The 17,567-nt window shown below is 45.8% G+C and overlaps 8 protein-coding genes across 8 annotated transcripts; 3 read left to right on the plus strand and 5 right to left on the minus strand.

Moving 5' to 3' along the window:
* Nucleotides 1-2,111: 2,111 nt before the first annotated feature.
* On the plus strand, nucleotides 2,112-4,351 carry CCR75_000388 (uncharacterized protein; the record flags this gene model as incomplete). The annotated part of the gene is made up of 3 exons (XM_067958496.1): nucleotides 2,112-2,181; nucleotides 2,255-2,298; nucleotides 2,365-4,351. The coding sequence occupies 3 exons, from the start codon at nucleotides 2,112-2,114 to the stop codon at nucleotides 4,105-4,107; spliced, it is 1,857 nt and encodes a 618-aa protein (XP_067819946.1). The 3' UTR covers nucleotides 4,108-4,351.
* A 3,823-nt stretch (nucleotides 4,352-8,174) lies between these two features.
* Nucleotides 8,175-9,074, minus strand: CCR75_000387 (uncharacterized protein; the record flags this gene model as incomplete). The annotated part of the gene is made up of 1 exon (XM_067958495.1): nucleotides 8,175-9,074. The coding sequence occupies one exon, from the start codon at nucleotides 9,072-9,074 to the stop codon at nucleotides 8,175-8,177; it is 900 nt and encodes a 299-aa protein (XP_067819951.1).
* A 230-nt stretch (nucleotides 9,075-9,304) lies between these two features.
* Nucleotides 9,305-9,880, minus strand: CCR75_000386 (uncharacterized protein; the record flags this gene model as incomplete). Its single annotated transcript, XM_067958494.1, has 1 exon — nucleotides 9,305-9,880. One exon carries the CDS (start codon nucleotides 9,878-9,880, stop codon nucleotides 9,305-9,307), a length of 576 nt encoding a protein of 191 aa, XP_067819950.1.
* Nucleotides 9,881-10,135: 255 nt separating this feature from the next.
* CCR75_000385 (uncharacterized protein) lies at nucleotides 10,136-12,020 on the minus strand. Its single transcript, XM_067958493.1, has 3 exons — nucleotides 11,209-12,020; nucleotides 10,669-11,139; nucleotides 10,136-10,601 (listed from the first exon to the last, which is right to left on the minus strand). The coding sequence occupies exons 1-3, from the start codon at nucleotides 11,431-11,433 to the stop codon at nucleotides 10,167-10,169; spliced, it is 1,131 nt and encodes a 376-aa protein (XP_067819949.1). The 5' UTR covers nucleotides 11,434-12,020; the 3' UTR covers nucleotides 10,136-10,166.
* On the plus strand, nucleotides 11,951-13,615 carry CCR75_000383 (uncharacterized protein; the record flags this gene model as incomplete). Its single annotated transcript, XM_067958491.1, has 1 exon — nucleotides 11,951-13,615. One exon carries the CDS (start codon nucleotides 11,951-11,953, stop codon nucleotides 12,860-12,862), a length of 912 nt encoding a protein of 303 aa, XP_067819955.1. The 3' UTR covers nucleotides 12,863-13,615.
* Nucleotides 13,066-13,362, minus strand: CCR75_000384 (uncharacterized protein; the record flags this gene model as incomplete). Its single annotated transcript, XM_067958492.1, has 1 exon — nucleotides 13,066-13,362. One exon carries the CDS (start codon nucleotides 13,360-13,362, stop codon nucleotides 13,066-13,068), a length of 297 nt encoding a protein of 98 aa, XP_067819948.1.
* A 229-nt stretch (nucleotides 13,616-13,844) lies between the features above and the next one.
* CCR75_000382 (uncharacterized protein) lies at nucleotides 13,845-16,323 on the plus strand (the record flags this gene model as incomplete). The annotated part of the gene is made up of 2 exons (XM_067958490.1): nucleotides 13,845-14,396; nucleotides 14,458-16,323. 2 exons carry the CDS (start codon nucleotides 13,845-13,847, stop codon nucleotides 16,321-16,323), a joined length of 2,418 nt encoding a protein of 805 aa, XP_067819954.1.
* An 88-nt stretch (nucleotides 16,324-16,411) lies between these two features.
* Nucleotides 16,412-17,320, minus strand: CCR75_000381 (uncharacterized protein; the record flags this gene model as incomplete). The annotated part of the gene is made up of 1 exon (XM_067958489.1): nucleotides 16,412-17,320. The coding sequence occupies one exon, from the start codon at nucleotides 17,318-17,320 to the stop codon at nucleotides 16,412-16,414; it is 909 nt and encodes a 302-aa protein (XP_067819953.1).
* Between the last annotated feature and the right edge of the window lie 247 nt (nucleotides 17,321-17,567).

The following is a 17,567-nucleotide window of genomic DNA, read 5'->3' on the forward strand; positions in this document are numbered from 1 at the left end:
GCCTCTTCGCTAGTCTCAAATGGACTAGCAGAAGCAGCGTTGTGAGAGAAGAAACACGGGGTACAGTACCGCCCATAATTTCTTTCAAACGCAAGCGAGCGAAATTAACTCGCTGCGACCGCTGCTTCATCGCATCGAAATGCGGATGAATGCGGCGCACGAATTCCGCCTCGAATTAGTCGGGCGTTTCATTTGAACGCAACACGACCGGGATCGGGAAAATACGCCCAAGCGATTTTCCCTGAGGCTTCCATGATTTAAAGACGCCATAACAATTATGTGCGTCTAGAATAGCGCGCTCTAGGAGCCACGCCCTTGGCCCGTTTAAACGAGGCCATTTAAATGGAGGTGGCATCATTGATATACCAGCCACGTTCTAAACGACTGGCTTGTGATTCCGACTGAGCACATTCACGTGTCGTCGGCGGAGCTTTTTAGGCTTCGAATCCTCTATGTCAAAACCATTATGGATAATGATTAAGCATAAGGCGTTGTGGTTTTGCCCAACAAAGAAGCGGCTGTGCCTTTATGGGCAGGCTCTTTTTAATAGCCGCTGCGCTAGCCAGCGCAGTCGACGAGACAGCATTAGAAAACATTGCTCTCCATGTTTTAAGCCATGAGAGAAGTTTGGATGGGCAATAATGCGCCATCATCCTTCCTCATGAGCTCGTTGTCCGCATCACTACTACGAGGTGACGGCAACGGTGTCGACTCATTGCAGTCGACAATGAGCGACGGATCGACATCCTCACTGTTGTAGTGGGATGGATCCTTAAGCCCAGTTAACGCGACCGCAGCAGTAGCTGTCGGCGTTTCAACTAAGGCATTGGACGCTGCGGGGGGCGTGTTAACGCGACGCACGCGCTCAGCGCGAGGTTGAGTGGGTGTCTTCGCAGACGATCCGCCAACGTGGCTCCTTTGAAGTGGCATCTTTGGCGCTGTGTATGTAAACACAGGTCGCTAGAGTGACTAAGAGAACTAGCGGCACGTCAAGCTGCTCGCAGTTCCTCGCTCCTCTTTGACGAATTTAAAATGAAAATTGGTTCTTTAAGGGGGGATGGTGTAACGACTAAAGCTGCCCTTATGTTACACATTCCCCGTTAAGTACACTTGGTGTACCTAAGGGGATGGTCGATACTTAATTAATGTAATTAGACCCAGCACTCGGGTGTGGCTCATATTTGTGACCAACCCTTGTGTATGTGATGCACCTGGGTGCATTCACATGTGCATAATGATGACGCCTAGCGTCATCCGTTACGCGAGGTATCTAGTACGATACACCCGCAAAACATTTCAGTGTTATCTATAGAGGTAATATTTTTGATTTGTAAAAATAGATATTTATATTCAATTCGATTAAATATAAATCAGCCTGAAAACTGCTTCCTACTTGGTAAGTGCGCACGAGGAGCTGGATTACCGCTCCCGTGGCGACACTTTACTATAGTTTTTAGTGCGTTGGGTGAGGTCGCTAACGCGCCCACCGCAACTACCTCACTGCAAGCAAGAGTAGACGGTCAAACTGCTTCCTCGCTGTGCTAGGGTGTGTGTCTAAATAGAGCGTGGCCGCATTACGACGTGCTCGCCTACAATGTGTGTCTTATTGCGTATATTACCATGTTAATAATATCGGAATTTTTAATTCAAATAATTCATAAAGATAATTATTTGTACTTCTTTGCTTATTTCCTTTCATAGAACGTAGTACGAATTATTTTTCTTTTTAGGAAATAGTAATTATGTAACAGCACACCGTTACAGTGGTTTGTCCGCCATCATGATTCAAGCAAAAGGTTATCGACGTTATAGTGCTTATAAGTGCGACGGGCATGCATCACTGCAGCACAAGAAGGAGTGCAATGTAGCAGTATCTGTTTACTATAAGCTGAATTCTCAAAAAAATTTCTTATGTAGTGCATGTCTCCCATGACTATATCTACTGATTAAATTCGAAATTTGCTTCATGAAATTCCGTTTTGGCACCGAGTCCTATTTAACCGTCCATGTAATGCTTTTGTCCAATAAAACGCAAAGAAAGTCGAGTTATTCCCACCTTTTTCTTAAACTCAAGATCGCAGCCAAAAGACGAGCGAAGATCTCTTGGTCCCATGGCGCACGTGTTCGGAGACAACGAGAAAGAGTCGGACTTTGGCTATGTGTACAAAGTCTCGGGACCTTGTACGCTTATAATCCTCTCGTTTATCACGTCGTACGGCATCCTCGTTTCTAATATATCGTCTCTCTCTTGCAGTGGTAATCGCCGAGAACATGTATGGCGCGGCCATGTACGAGCTGGTACGCATCGTGAAGCTGCAACAACACGCATTTGTATATAAACAACTCATGACTTTTTCATTCTAGGTGCGAGTTGGCCACGACAAGCTCGTGGGAGAGATCATTAAGCTTGAACACACGAACGCCTCGATTCAAGTGTATGAAGACACGTCTGGATTAACAGTTGGTGATCCCGTCGAGCGTCGCAAACAGCCCTTGTCCGTGGAACTAGGTCCTGGCATTGTCGACAACATCTTTGATGGTATTCAGCGTCCTTTACATGCAATTAGCGACCTCACAAAGGACGTTTACATCCCTCGTGGCGTCGACGTGGCATCCCTAGACGCCAATAAACTCTGGCGTTACAAACCTGTCAACATCCGTGAAGGCGACCCCATTTCTGGTGGTGATATCTTTGGCCTTGTCCACGAGAATGATATTTTTCATTCGCATAAAATCATGTGTCCTCCAAATGTCTTTGGAACTGTCGTTAAAATCTACGGAGCCGACACGGATAATAACGAAGAATATACGCTACAAGACACAGTACTCGAAGTGCGTGACGACACGTCGAACACCACGCATAAACTTCGATTGTCGCACATGTGGCCTGTGCGAAAACCACGTCCCGTGGCGGAGAAACTTGCAGGAAACGTCGCACTTACTACGGGTCAGCGTATTATTGACGCGCTTTTTCCGTCTGTTTTGGGTGGAACTTGTGCAGTTCCAGGAGCTTTTGGCTGTGGCAAGACAGTCATTTCACAAGCATTGTCGAAACACTCGAATTCCGATGCCGTGGTGTATGTAGGCTGTGGCGAACGTGGCAACGAAATGGCCGAAGTTTTGAACGATTTTCCAGAGCTCACGATGACGATTAATGACCGCGAAGTGCCCATTATGAAGCGAACAACGCTTGTTGCGAATACGAGTAATATGCCCGTCGCGGCCCGTGAGGCGTCGATATACACGGGGATTACGCTGGCCGAATACTTTCGAGATCAAGGCATGAATGTCTCTATGATGGCTGATTCAACAAGTCGATGGGCGGAAGCGTTGCGTGAAATTTCGGGACGTTTGGGAGAAATGCCGGCAGATAGTGGATACCCCGCGTACTTAGGTGCACGTTTGGCTGCGTTCTACGAACGTGCGGGTCGAGTGGCGTGTCTTGGAAGCCCCAAGCGCGAAGGAAGTGTCACGGTTGTGGGCGCGGTGTCGCCTCCTGGTGGGGATTTCTCGGACCCAGTTACCGCTGCGACTCTAGGCATTGTGCAGGTTTTTTGGGGACTTGACAAGAAATTGGCACAGCGTAAACACTTTCCGTCTGTGAATTGGCTCATTAGTTACACCAAGTACATGCGCGTATTGGAACCGTTTTTTAACAAGATCGATCCCGAATATTCCATGTTGCGAACCAAGTGCCAAGAGATTTTGCAAAAAGAAGACAATTTAACGGAAATTGTTCAATTGGTGGGAAAAGAGTCGTTATCGGAGGATCAAAAAGTGATTATGGAGGTGGCCAAGATCATTCGCGAAGATTTTTTGCAACAAAATGCGTTCTCGGACTATGACTATACGTGTCCTCTTGTCAAGAGTGTCGGAATGCTGCGATCGATCATTTTATTTTACAATCTCAGTCAGAAAGCCATTGCTGATTCGCCACCCGATGCCAAAGTGACGTGGGCACAGATAAAAACATCGATGAATCCCATGATTCAAAAGATTATCCAGACCAAATTTCAACTCCCGAAGCAACCGGAAGCTGAACTGAAAGCTTTCTTTAGCGGTCTTGATGAAGAAGTGGAGCAGGCGTTCCAGACAATTTCGGACTGATCTCAAGAAGGTATACACGCCATCATGTGAGGAGCTTTGTCAGACCTCAACGCATTATAATCGAGTGAATCGTCAATTTATTTTTTCGACAAAACACATTGAATTGATTCAGAACATTGTATAAATTTCTAAAGTATCTGCTATTCAATCGCACCTAGTATGAGAACACTCATTTTACAATTAAAAATATTTTCGAGATCAATGAAAATGCGAATAAAACTATCAAGTCAGAATTCGTCAATAAAAGGTCAAGTGTTGTAATCAAATCGCGACAAAAAAGCTTAAATTGAGGTGCAGCCAGGCCAGAAAATACCGACTTTTATTATTTTGAGCCCGTCTAAATCCAATTGACATCCGTTATTCATTCAAATTGCGTTCTTCCTACTCGGATGGGGAATAAAGTCTCAATCGAGCAAGGAAATATCTCCTCTGTGGATGCGCAACCTCCAGCGAGGCTTTTGCCCCAGTCACGACGCAATGGAAGCGGCATAAGGTACGATCTTTGCCAATCAGAAGAGGGGATTTTGTCTAGAATACTCATGCTTTTAGTGGTAGCAGGGGGTCGCAGTCGACAGCCGGCGAACAGCAAGAAGGCACTTGAATTATATGTAGCATAAACTTATAGCATAGGACTCTTAATTTGACCAAGTGCGTGTGAATGCAGCCCCGTTCGAGGTCGTGGATCCGCCTTCTTCGCCATCAAGCTCAATAACTTCGACCCCTACGGAAGACCAAATTATCTCAAATTGGAAACTTTTTAATGATTTAGAAAATCGAGAAGAAGCGGAAGTGGTGCGTCCAAAATAATGTTTACAACAAAATTATTTTTTTGACAAATATTGGGAATTTAAATTGCGTACAGCTAGAGCTGTCGCTGTTTTTGGACGCCCTCGTCCATTACATTCCTGGACTGGAAGATTCCAAGCATCAAGAATTGCAGGCTGTGTCTCGCCAGAACATGGGAATGATTGATATTGCGAAAATGTACGTACAGAGTGACGATCTCGACGGAGTTTTAACGCTCGAGTTTGTGGAAAACCTTATTGATTCGTGTCGAAATGGACGAAAAATTCCGCGAAATGTCTTGGTTCGTGTACTCACGGAAACCACGACGCTATTACGCAAGAGTCCGAATTTAGTCGAGTTTCGCATTGCGCCGGCGAACCACGTCACAATTATTGGGGACTTGCATGGACAATTGGATGATTTATTGCTCATTCTTCGCGAAAATGGACTGCCATCGGAAACAAATCCGTACTTGTTTAATGGTGACTTTGTCGACCGTGGCGATCGTGGCGTTGAGATTGCGATTATCATTTACTTGTTCAAATTATTGTACCCAAATCACGTGTTCATGAATCGTGGTAATCACGAAGAAAACTCAATTACACAAGTCTTTGGTTTCATGAAAGAGTGCGAAATGAAATACGATCGATACGTATTTGATCTTTTCTGCGAGAGCTTTCGACATCTTCCACTTGCCACGCTAATTGACAACCGCGTGTTGGTAGTTCACGGTGGGATTCCTCGTGAAAACATTCAGTTAAAGGATTTTAACGCTTTGGATCGTGCTGGGTACGACCTCACGCGATTTCGCACCAAACCCAAGAATCGAAAGGATCGGGAACCTTATCGCCAAATGCAAATTATGCGCGATTTACTATGGAGTGATCCGAAAGTTTCTAAGGGTTACGAAGAGAACAAGCGAGGAGCAGGGACCATGTACGGCCCGGACTTGGTACAAAAGTTTATGACGAAGAATAAACTCGCTCTGATCGTTCGATCCCACGAGTGCGTCCCACGAGGTTTCGATTGGCCGTACAAGGAAAAAGGGATGCTCGTGACTCTCTTTTCAGCATCGAATTATTGTGGACGCGCCAATAACTTGGGTTGCTTCATGCGAGTGCCTTCGGGAGTGGACAAACCGGCGTTCTTTCAGTACATGGCTAGTGCTGAGAGTCGTGACATGGCCGTATCGAATCTAGATGCCCTCTTTTCGCTGATTATCGAGTACCGTGCCGATTTAATTGCCGAGTTTGAGCGGTTGGATCCAGAGAAATCGAATCAGCTCACAGTTCAGATGTGGAGTTCCGTTATGGAGGATGTCTTGGACTTGTCTTTAGATTGGAAAGCGCTACAGCCGCTCTTGACTGCTTTAGATGACGAAAAACTGGTGCCGTACCATGACTTTTTGGATCGATACAACGCGGAAGGAGCTATTTCACACACGAAAAACAATGGAATTGCTGATCCTGAGCGGGAGAAGCAAAGGAGTGCGTTTAATTCCATGTATCGTCATCGCTCGCGGCTCGAAGCTCTGTTTCGGGTGCTTGATCGGGACGGAAATGGGACGATCTCGGTAGATGAATTGGAAAAGGGCATTAAACTCTTAAATGAGCATCTCCCTCCTGGTGCGAAACCCTTTAGTACAAACGGCAAGGACTATATGCGCATGATGGACTTCAGTTACGACAACGAACTCAATATAAACGAGTTTATGGAAGGATTTCGAATCAATGCCAAGCTCACAGTTCATGCCAAGTGGAAACGCGCTCGGAAGAAAATCAAAGCGCTCAGTGCCATTGGTGCCCTTCGTGGGTTTACATTGCCCTGTTCTGCTTCAGCTGCTGCAGCAGGTGGGTCTAGTATTGTCGCAATGGTGGACAACGATGACGAGGAAGTAGAAAGAGATCTTGATTCGCCTGTGTCAGATCCGGAACTCTTGACTCTTTCGAGTGTATCGGCACCTCCAAAGTTTACACAACATGGAAGTGTGCAAGTGATTGCTCCATCTGTTGTCGTGGAAATCTCAGCGCCCTTGCATGAAGTGGAAGTGGAGCTCGAGGAATAAATGTCGATAGTTTGATGCTGTATTATATATAATTTTGAGCAGATTATTGAAATGTTTATCTTTTGTACTATTACAAATCCGAAACCAGGACTATACCGATTTTGTGTCGGTAACGGTTGAAAAAATATTTTGGCAAGCACTGAATTGTTTGACGCTTCTTTTCCTAATCTGTTTTTAGCAACATTCAATTTACGGATCTTGTCTGACTCGACGTGTAGCAATGTTGATTCGTCGCCTCTTTCACGCGAGCTTGTTCACGCTGTAATGCCTACGCTTCACGAGCACGTTCCATTTTGTCCATTCCTCTTTGCTTTTATGCCAAAGAATGTTTCAGCTCGTTCACGACCTTCGACCACGCGCTTGGCGAGCAGCTGTATAGCTCTGCCACTGCATCCGCCATTTTTTCCTGCATGGATCGCAGCCTGGCACACTGTACCTCTACCTGTGCATCTTCTTCACGACGCTATGATTGTCTTCTTTTCCTAAATTGATACGCAAGAGCCGCATCTTCATCCTTTTTATCTGACACGTTGCATCATTCTCGTCGTTTCAATGTATCTTCAGTATGTTTCTCGATCTATTCTATACAGTGTTGTGTACGCATAGCCGTTTCTTTATCTTACTCGACTTTATGAAACTACTCAATCATGTTCGCTAAGCTGCGTACCCTGTAAGCTGAGCTTGCACTCCTTTAAAGATTTTGCCGTCAGCTTTAAAGTGCTCTCAATTTACCTCGTATTTCCTTTTAGCGCCATTGATCAAAACTAAAGTTTCTTTTCCTCAGCTTTCATAGGGATAATTTCGTCTTTAGGTAGCAGTCTTTACCATCATTTCTCTTTCGTATTTGCGAACACAATATTTGAGGAAATTCTGTCTTCCTGTTCGCCGACTTTTCAATTCGAATGAATTGATCGCGCTAGCTACGTATACAAAGCTGAGTATTCATATCTATTTGACATTAGCCGTCACTAAATTAAAACTAGATGCCTAATACGAGCTGGCTCTGTCCAACTCACTGATCAATCAAGGCTCATCAAACAAGTAATTAACCACTCAAAGTCATAACGTTCTTAATAAAATGCAATGCTATTATTAAGACTACAATTGACGTCAAGCACGATTGATATTAAGCAATGTCGTTCCAAATGCACAATATTTTTCAGTTTGATTATTAGTAGTTTGTATCGAATTCTTGTTCCGTCATCGTGCCTCACAATTATTGTGAGAGCCGAATGGTTTGTTGCAGCAAAAATGCCTGTCCTGCCGGGAGCTTCTGCTGCTCGCTAACGCGACCCGGCTCAACGCAGACCATGGTCAGATATTCGTCATCTCCGAAGTCACTCATGCTTTTGGCCTTGTCAGCCCACGGGTTCCATACGACCACGTCGCTCTGCTGTTCCATATGCGTTGAACCATTCTTGACAATAGCCTCCTTTTCAATTGTCACGACTCGTTCCTTGCCATCGCTACGCTTCATACGCACCACAATTGACGAAGGAGCATTGGCGTAAATACTGTCCGTCTCTTGCTCAAAATGCAGAACTGCACGCGTTTCTTTTTTCTCAGCGTTCGCAACTTTATCATGGTACGTGATGTTCTGGAGCCCCTCGACTTCGACGCCTTGGTCACATACACTATCGGCAGATAAATACGTGTGAAGCAGTGCTTGAAAGTCCATTTCACCTTCAGATTTGTTCTCGACGTGGAAGGCTGTGGTTAGCGCATTGGCGTAGAGCTTGACTTCGTAGAGTAGACCGAAGTCGTGAGGATACATCGTCTTCATCTTAGTCGATATATCCAGGGAAAAGGTGGCGACAGTGGGGACTTTCTCATCGCCTGTTGCTTCATTGAATTGAATTAGCTTCCACTTGCTTGTCCGAGCAAAGCCATGATTCGGGTACCCATCAGCCGCCCCGAAGACGGGGAACACGAGCGGAATACCACCGCGAATGGGCTTGCTGCAGTCAAGCGATGCCTTTGACGACAGGAAAAGCACGTTGCGATCGGGCTCTTGCGCTGCGTAGAAGGAAGTTACTGTGGCACCGTAAAGATGCACTTCGGCGCGAGAGCCTGACGGGTGACGCAGCTCAACGACTGCCTCCTTTTCAGCGTTCATGCTACAACGTGTAAAAGGAACCGACTTTCGATCGAATAATAAGAAATCCAAATCATAATTAAAAGAAGATATTACAATTTCTTGCGGCAACTCAAGCAAAACGTGCGAAATTAAAGATGTTTTTTTTCTTAAGTAAAATATTGGCTACTACTCATAAATGAAGCAACTGCATTACATCTCATTCATCAAAGGGGCACCCTTCAAATCCAAACAGCTCCTCTTTCCGAGACTCATGGTGCGTTTGTCACCGGCGCACTTTCGACTTCCATCTGCTGCTCCTGGCCGCTGGTCACACCTTCTTCTGATTCCTTGAGCTCTTGATGCTTCTTCTCCTGCGCTTTTCCAAAAGAAGTCTGGCTCCACAGCTTTTCAAACTCGTCCGGCGTAACTTGCGAGCAGATCGTATGGTGTTCCCCGTCGTCCTTTGCGTTCATGCGGTTCCACACTGTCTTTACACGCTTATTTGAAACTTCACGCTCGTGCTCGGCTTTGAGACGTCCCGACGAGTCCTCGTAACGGCGTCGAGTACTCATAACCTTTTGCCCATTCTCGTCCAAAATAGTCGAACTGCTAATCGAATACGACGAAAAGGTTTTTTGATTTTCGGCTTCGACCGACTCATCCTTCTCTTGCTGCTGCACCGACGTCGGCAGGTCCTTGAAAAATTCTTCATCCGAGCTAATACCTGGTATGAGGGTCACACTCACCGGCGGCTGCAGTAGCCTGCTCGGCTCCATCATAGAAAGCTCGAGCATTGACATGGGGTGCCACAGCGTTGGGCGCACGAGATCCCACGGCGAAAACATTGTTACTCGTAAATTTGCTCGGTTCGATTTTCACTTGGCCAAATTCACAATGACGAAAGCCCAATGTGCTGCTTCGCATCCTAAATTTAAAGCAAACAAAATTATTTTCTCGCTTCGCCCAACGTCGATTCCCAATTCTAACGGCAACTTGAAATGGCGTTTTTGCTTTGGCAATTGAATCGATTTGGTAGTTACGTTGCTAGCATTCTAACGACGCGTTCGAAAAAATTTCGAGAATTCTCTGGTGCAAATACGTTGAAAACAGCACTTATAAAATATATTACTATTAAAAGTCCAAATCGTCATCTAAATCGTCGTCATCCCAATCCGGATCATCATCATCAATAAAGAATAGTGGGTTACTAGTAGCTGTAGATTTTTCACGTTTGCTGCCAACGCTGTTTGGATTGGATTTGCTATCTTGATGCTTGTACGGTAACTGGACTTGGCTCTTAGCTCGTTGTTCTTCAGCACTAATAGACAAGTTAAAGCTCACCTCATCTTGGCGCACAGGAAGCTGTGTCTGCTTGAACTGGTCTACAAAAGGGGTCAACCTTACTTCTGAAATCCGATATAAGCTCAATTCTTTCACACCTGCTGGTTCGACGCGTTTCGCTGCACCAGTCGATACGCTAGGTCTCTTTTCGTCTGTAATTGTAAGAAACTGAACCTTGTTGAATGAGACTTGGAAGTATTCGATACTCTCGCTACTTCGACCATTCTATAACCAATAAACTTGATTGTTAGCAGCCGTTATGAGTCAAAGAGGCGACTTTTAGTCCAAGTACCTTTTTCTGCCGGACTAGCAATACGAGTCCATGCATATTTTTTGGGATCTCACGTTTTCGTTCCTGGGACAGGAGCGGGTACGAGCGTAAAGATGAACGTGTCTCCACAAGTACTACTGCCGTCGCTTGCGCTGCCAGTGCTTGTGCAGCCCCTGAAGATTCTGCACCGGCATTAAATCGCGCAATAATTGACCCAATAACAGCGTGTCCACGTAATTGCCGTAAAAACAGCAGAACTTGCTGAAGTGAGGTCTGCTGTACTAGTGCATTTAGCGAGTCCAGCACCACAACCAACGGTCGAGATGATATCGCATCGGTTAGCAATATCGTTGCCTCCACTTTCTCGATATCTTGTACTATTCTTGGCAATAAATGCGAATTTGACATCTGGAAATTGGCGAAATCAGCAGAGTAGTCAACGTGTGTGAGCTTTGGAGAGGCATCTACACTCTGTGCTATTTCAGCCGAGTCCTGTTGGCCAATTCATTAAATACCACTAAATAAATATCATTGAATGTTATAAGTGAGATGCCATTGTACCAGCGTAAGTAGAAGAACGCTTGTCGTCTTGGGCGACCGCAAGACGAGCTTCAGCATTGCTTCCAAAATAATGCGCGAGGCGCCGTGAGCCTGGCGATTTTCTTGCACCACAGTATATTCCGCACGCCCTTTTGTTTGCCATAATGAAGAAGTCGCATGAGATTTAATATTTGTGGCCTTGGACACGTCCGAGGTGACGCAACGGTGGAGCAAAAAGTCTTCCATTAGGAGAACGAGCACAAGTATGCTTTGTGATAGGTCAATGATTAATTTATAGTATAATTACCGTTAAGATAAAGTAAAAGCTAAGAATGTCACAAGATTATTACATCTACTCACACGGCTGCATTGCTCAATAATTAGAGATTAAAAATAACATCAGCTAATAGTGACGTATGATACGATTGATTTGGTTGATCGACGTCTTACGGAAGGACTACCTTTCAATGTGGAGCGCTATAATGCGTTTATGGAGTCTGGTCGGCGCTGTCAGTTATCACAGCACATGTTCTGGACTATCCACGAATACATTGGACTCGAGAGCTCCGCTCTACTACTTTGTCCACTTCAGCGAGTGTGAACGCTGGGCTGCAAGCTGTATAGATGTTCGCTGTCTTCGATCCTTTAATAGCTCGCGTGTTATCATCTCTTGTTAATGTAGCCATAGGTCGAAAGTATTATATATATATTCACACTGGAATCAATTTAAAGATTCGGATTCTATTTCAATTTGCAAAAAGCAATGACAATAAACGAAGGCTCAGGGTACATCCATTGGGCGCTCTACAAAGACGCCGTCTGTCTCGATACTGACTGCGTGCTTTGTGGAAGCCTCCTTGCTGATCAATTACGACTACCATTGCTTCATAAGGGCCAAAACTCGCCAGAAAGTGTCGTGACCGGAATTCAACTGGCTCCAGAGCTTCAACGGCATTTTCAGAATGTCTTAAGTCAGCAGCGAGTCGGCGATGGTCAGAGCGATAGAAAGCCATTAGACACAAGCAACGAAGCTGTCCCAGTTGCTGTGATTGATCTTGCTTTGGGAGCAAGAGCTGCTAAATTGGGACTAGACGATAAGGCCTATCTGTATTGTAAACTGCAGCTTGAAAGCCCCAATTTAATGGCTGACGAGGAGAAGAAGAGCGATTGGTTTTCATGGAAAATCATGCGTGCATCAGAGTATCAAAATCGTGGCCGCGAGGCTGATACATTGAACAAAGATTACATCTCGGCACTCGGGCTCTATAAACGGGCATCTAGGTGGCTTGAGCCTCTGTCGGATTCCAAAGCTGATTTTACGGTTCAATATTCTGAGGAAGAATTGCAAGTGGTTAATAAGATGGCAGGTGAATGTTACACTCTAACGGCTTCATGCTACTGGAAATTGGATCGAGAGAAGAACGCGAACCGCTGTATTGACGTTGCATCCAAGGCGTTAAAGCTATCTGACGCAAATATTAAGGCTCGCTTTGTCCGTAGTATGGCTTATGTTGTGCTTAAGGAGTTTGACCTCGCAATAGCTGATCTTACGATCTTATGCGAACACAGTCCAAATAATCAGAAGTATCAGTCTCTCTTAGCGCGGACAAGAAAAGCTAAGACGCAACTACGCACGAAACAGCAACGCGCATTTGCCGTCCTTTTCGAGTCATAGAGTTAATTTTAAGAGCTAATTAGCAGCGTTTAATTTCTAGAAGGTAGGATTCCGTTTAAAGCCAGAATTTCCAGCAATAAACCCACGCCCTTCTATTATAGAGCCAAATGTCCAAATATCTAGGTATCACTATCGAGCACCATACTTTTGCTGTAGGACAGTAATTACACCAATAAGGTCAGGAAAAATACTCAAGGTTATATTTACTCCTCAACGGCGACAGCGCGAGTGTAGATTAGCTGGGCGTGGTGGCCCAGCACCTTCGCGATGCTTCCATTCTTCTCTAGCTCGTGAATCGAAGCACGGGCAAGCGCAGCGTTAACTTTGAGACGCTCAACGATAGCCGATGCCGTGATCAGCTTCATCTTGGGGACCTCCACAAGCAAGCGTTCGTACGACTCCTGATCGTACAAGACCTTGTTGGCAACTTTTTCACGCACTTTGCCCTTAGACCATTTCTTCTTGCCCTTGCCTTTGCCACCGGCCATGGCGGCGGCCATCTTCTGCTCCTTGGTTTTTTGCTGCGTTTTTGGCGGCTGCAATGCGTGAATAGTAAAAAAGCGAAATCATTAGCACTTTAAAATTATTTGCTGTGAAAAGTCTTCTTTTAATGGCGAAGAAGGCTGTCGACTGGAAGCTGCTGCTGCTGAGAAGAAGTCTTTTGTCTTTAGAGACTCGGTTCAAATTGCATTTTTCATCATCTCTAGCAGCAGCTTTTTGACGCAAGTTGCCAGGAATTCGACAGCTGCCGCCTCGCTAGAATAAGTAAGAAAATGTCCGTACCATGGCGACTTGGTGCTTGTTCCTACGCTCCCTGTTTAATTAGCTAGTGTTAAGAAATTGGAACACAAGGACTTCGACCAGCCATCCGGAGCTGCAAGCGGTTCAAAACTATTTGACCGGTTCATCTCGTAAACCTAACCGGGTGTGACCTTAAAATCTTAAGTGAAAATTGTCGCTTAAATTTGACATTGTATCAAACATGGCTTCATTCTGGCGACCCGGGGCGGCGCTTTCAGGCGCAGATGCCGAGGCCGAAGCAGCTCGAGACTTGCCGAAAGATGCAGAAATTCCATCTGTACAACATAATCCGTTGCACGGACTTTCTCTACGAGATCAAAAATCTCAATTGGCAGTGCGTAAGCATCGTGACGAAATTCTTTACGCCGTCGAAACGCACGCCACAACGATTCTCGTAGGCGCCACAGGCTCAGGCAAGACAACACAAGTGCCACAGTATCTGCTCGAAGCAGGATGGGCAACTCTTCGCTCGAATCACAATCTTAAACAAGCAACACTACCGCGGAATCGGGTCATCGTGTGCACACAGCCACGGCGCGTCGCCGCTGTGACAATTGCAGAGCGCGTCGCTCAGGAAATGGGCTGCCAATTGGGTCAAGAGGTTGGCTATGCAGTTCGATTCGAGGAGAAGTGGGATCCGGAGCGTACCAAGATTAAATTTGTCACCGACGGCCTGTTGCTGCGAGAAACCATGCGGGACCCACTTTTATCGCGGTATTCAGTAGTTATATTGGTACGTTAAAAAAAACTGTAATTTTACTTAATTGTGCTAATTAAATTAAATTTTTAATAAGGACGAAGCCCATGAGCGAAATTTAGAGACAGATTTGCTGTTGGGCCTTATGAAGAAGATTCAAAGGAAGCGACCAAATCTACGGGTTATCATTGCTTCGGCTACTTTACACGTTGATACGTTTGTGCGATATTTTCGACGAAAGGGAGTGGAGAAGAAGCTTGAGAGTGGTGTGAACTTATCAAAAGTCGAAGCCCAGAGGCTTCAAGATGTTGTAGCCGTGTCGGTGGAAGGACGGCAATATCCCGTTGAAATCGAGTACCTTCAAGAACCTTGTAGCGATTATTTACAAAAAGCTATTGATACGGTCATGGCAATTGACGATCATGAAGGAGAAGGCGACGTTTTGGTTTTTTTACCCGGTCAGGAAGAGATTGATTTTGTCGTGAGAGCTTTGAACGATAGAGCCCCGTCGCACCTTTTGCCAATGCCACTGTATGGGACGTTGCCACTTCACATGCAACAGAAGGCTTTCCTGCCCGCTCCGCGAAGCGTGCGTCGGAAAGTTATCGTCGCGACGACGATTGCTGAGACCTCTGTGACCATTGAAGGCGTAGTCTTTGTAGTTGACGGATGTTTCACAAAACTTGCGTTTTATAATCCCATAACAGGCATCGAATCGCTGCTTACGGCACCTGTGTCCAAGGCTTCGGCAAAGCAAAGAGCCGGTCGTGCTGGTCGCTCTCGTCCGGGAAAATGTTTTCGCTTATGTACGCAAGAATACTTTCACAAACAGCTCCGGAAAGAAACGATTCCTCAGATGCAACGAACGAATGTAGCTCCTGTGGCATTGTACCTCTTAAGCATGGGAATTCACGATCTTGCACACTTTGATTTTGTATCACCTCCTTCACCGGAGGCTCTGATACGAGCCCTTGAGCTCCTGTATTCCTTAGGTGCGATTGACACCGAATGTCGTCTCGTGGACCCATTAGGCACACAGATGGCGGAATTTCCCGTAGCTCCAGCATTGGCAAAAGTCTTGTTAGAATCGTATCAATTTAATTGCACGGCTGAAATGCTAAGCATAGCTAGCGTCTTATCAGTCGGTGATGTCTTTCTGAATTCACGTGGATCGCGAGAGCGTCAAGAAAAGATTGCGCAAGCCATGGAGCATTTTGCCCATCCAGACGGCGATCATTTAATGTACTTGACTGTTTACAATGAATTTATTGAATCATCAAAGAATCGAAGTTGGTGTGACGAGTATTCATTGAGCTATCGCGCACTGTTACGCGCGACTGAAATTCGTCGCCATTTGAAGCGCTACGTGACGCGTTTTAAGTCGCTTGAGACGAGCGGGACCAGGAGTCTTAATGAAGATGATCAATGGCATGGTAGCAGTGGCAATGAAGTTGACGACGAGACTCGCGGTATTACCATTCGCAAGTGTTTAGTGAGTGGGTACTTCGCACACGCCGCCAAATTGCACGCTGACGGAGTGTATCGTACCCTACGCGACCAGCGACCGGTACAGTTGCATCCGACTTCGGTTTATTACCACATGGGAACTCTCCCCGATTGGATTATTTTCCATCAAAGCGTTCTCACGACCGACGAATTTGTACGAGACGTGTCAAAAGTCGATCCTCGTTGGCTCGTTGAACTCGCACCCGATTTTTATCGCACAAAAGAGGTCAGTGGGGTCATTTCAGGGAGTTCAGGGACACTAGGGCTTCCATCAACTTCGATAAGCACGAGCAAGAAACAAAAGATTAAGACCTTAGAGGCTGAGAAAATGCCACAACGAGAACCAACGGACGAAGGTGGTCGCATTTTGTTTCGAAAACCAAAGCGTATGGATAAAAAACCTTTATTGCCAGTGCATATTGGCAAAAGCAAAGGGGGGTTACGGTCTCAATTTTAGATCATTTTTTGGACGTAACTTATAGGTCATGTTCGACACATAAAAGGGTTGGAAATTCCGAACAAATGTGTTTATATTATTGATAAAGCTACGATGGGGTTACACACCTCGTTCCGACGTCCGACCCCGCACGAAGTCGTCGATCCTCAAGCACGCGCATTTTTCGCTGTCGTCGCTCAATTGATTCGCGCTGGCGATCAAAGACTGGCACACTGTAGTCCTGTAGCGACACGTACGACGATCCTCGTAGCGAGATCTCACTTGGGGCTACACTCAAAAACTCGTCCAAGACGGGGCTACTCTTTGTCGCAGGGTGGCGAATGGCCAGCCGAAGAATTTCTTGAAAACGCTTTTTTCGTTGCTCTACGAGCCGCACATCGTGGCGCTTTAAATAGCTCCAAACTCCATTGCTTGGTAACGTTGGAAACGTGACAGTTCTGTAATTTGAAGTAGAGACAGGAGAGCCTTTAAATGTAAGAGCGCTGTGTGGACTTAATGGAATGTGATTCTCTAGTGAATCCATTGAAAAAGAAGCGATCGGGGTCTGCACTGGAGCTTTTGAGCTTTGGTAGTCAAGCAGTAGGCGACAGAGTTCATTGTAGAGATTCTTAAACGCTCGAAAGCGACGACGAATCGTATATGTCGATAAAATGCCGTCGGGACTTTGTATATCCACGTGATACATCACGACGCCTTGATTATTAACCGAGTGGTTGTTGACGTCAATTATAACGCCCTGATATGGATCCTCGAAGCCCGTGGGGGTCATTAGCTGACTGGAAGACGCTTCGTGATTCCAAAACGTAAATCCGTTCAAGCCATTAGCCTCGCTCACGTAGCTATCGCGCAGTTCGACAGCGTCATGAAGGCACGGTTTGTCTAGAGGCATGAAGCTCTTTCGATGAACGTTGGACGGCATTTGAAACGACAGATCGGGGATTGCAGGTTCGCTGTACCGATGGCCTCGAGATGGAGAAAGAGGAGCCGCGATCCGCATGCTGAGATGCTAAGTGTCTACTGCGTACGACGCTTTTAGTGTTGAGAGCAAAATGTAGAATGAAGGAAACTGTATTGGGGAGATTAAAGTGTAAAATTGGACTTGTGTCATATGGCAAATATGAACAAGTTAGCCAACAAGTACCGGTTGCCCAGCTTGGAGGGAAGGTGAGACGCACCCTAACGATTGTAGCGCACAAATAGAGTCGGAGGCAACGAGTTGGAAAATAATGATAAGCTACGCGAAA

This window comes from Bremia lactucae, linkage group LG4 (genome assembly GCF_004359215.1).
Source record: "Bremia lactucae strain SF5 linkage group LG4, whole genome shotgun sequence".
Lineage (NCBI taxonomy): Eukaryota > Oomycota > Peronosporomycetes > Peronosporales > Peronosporaceae > Bremia > Bremia lactucae.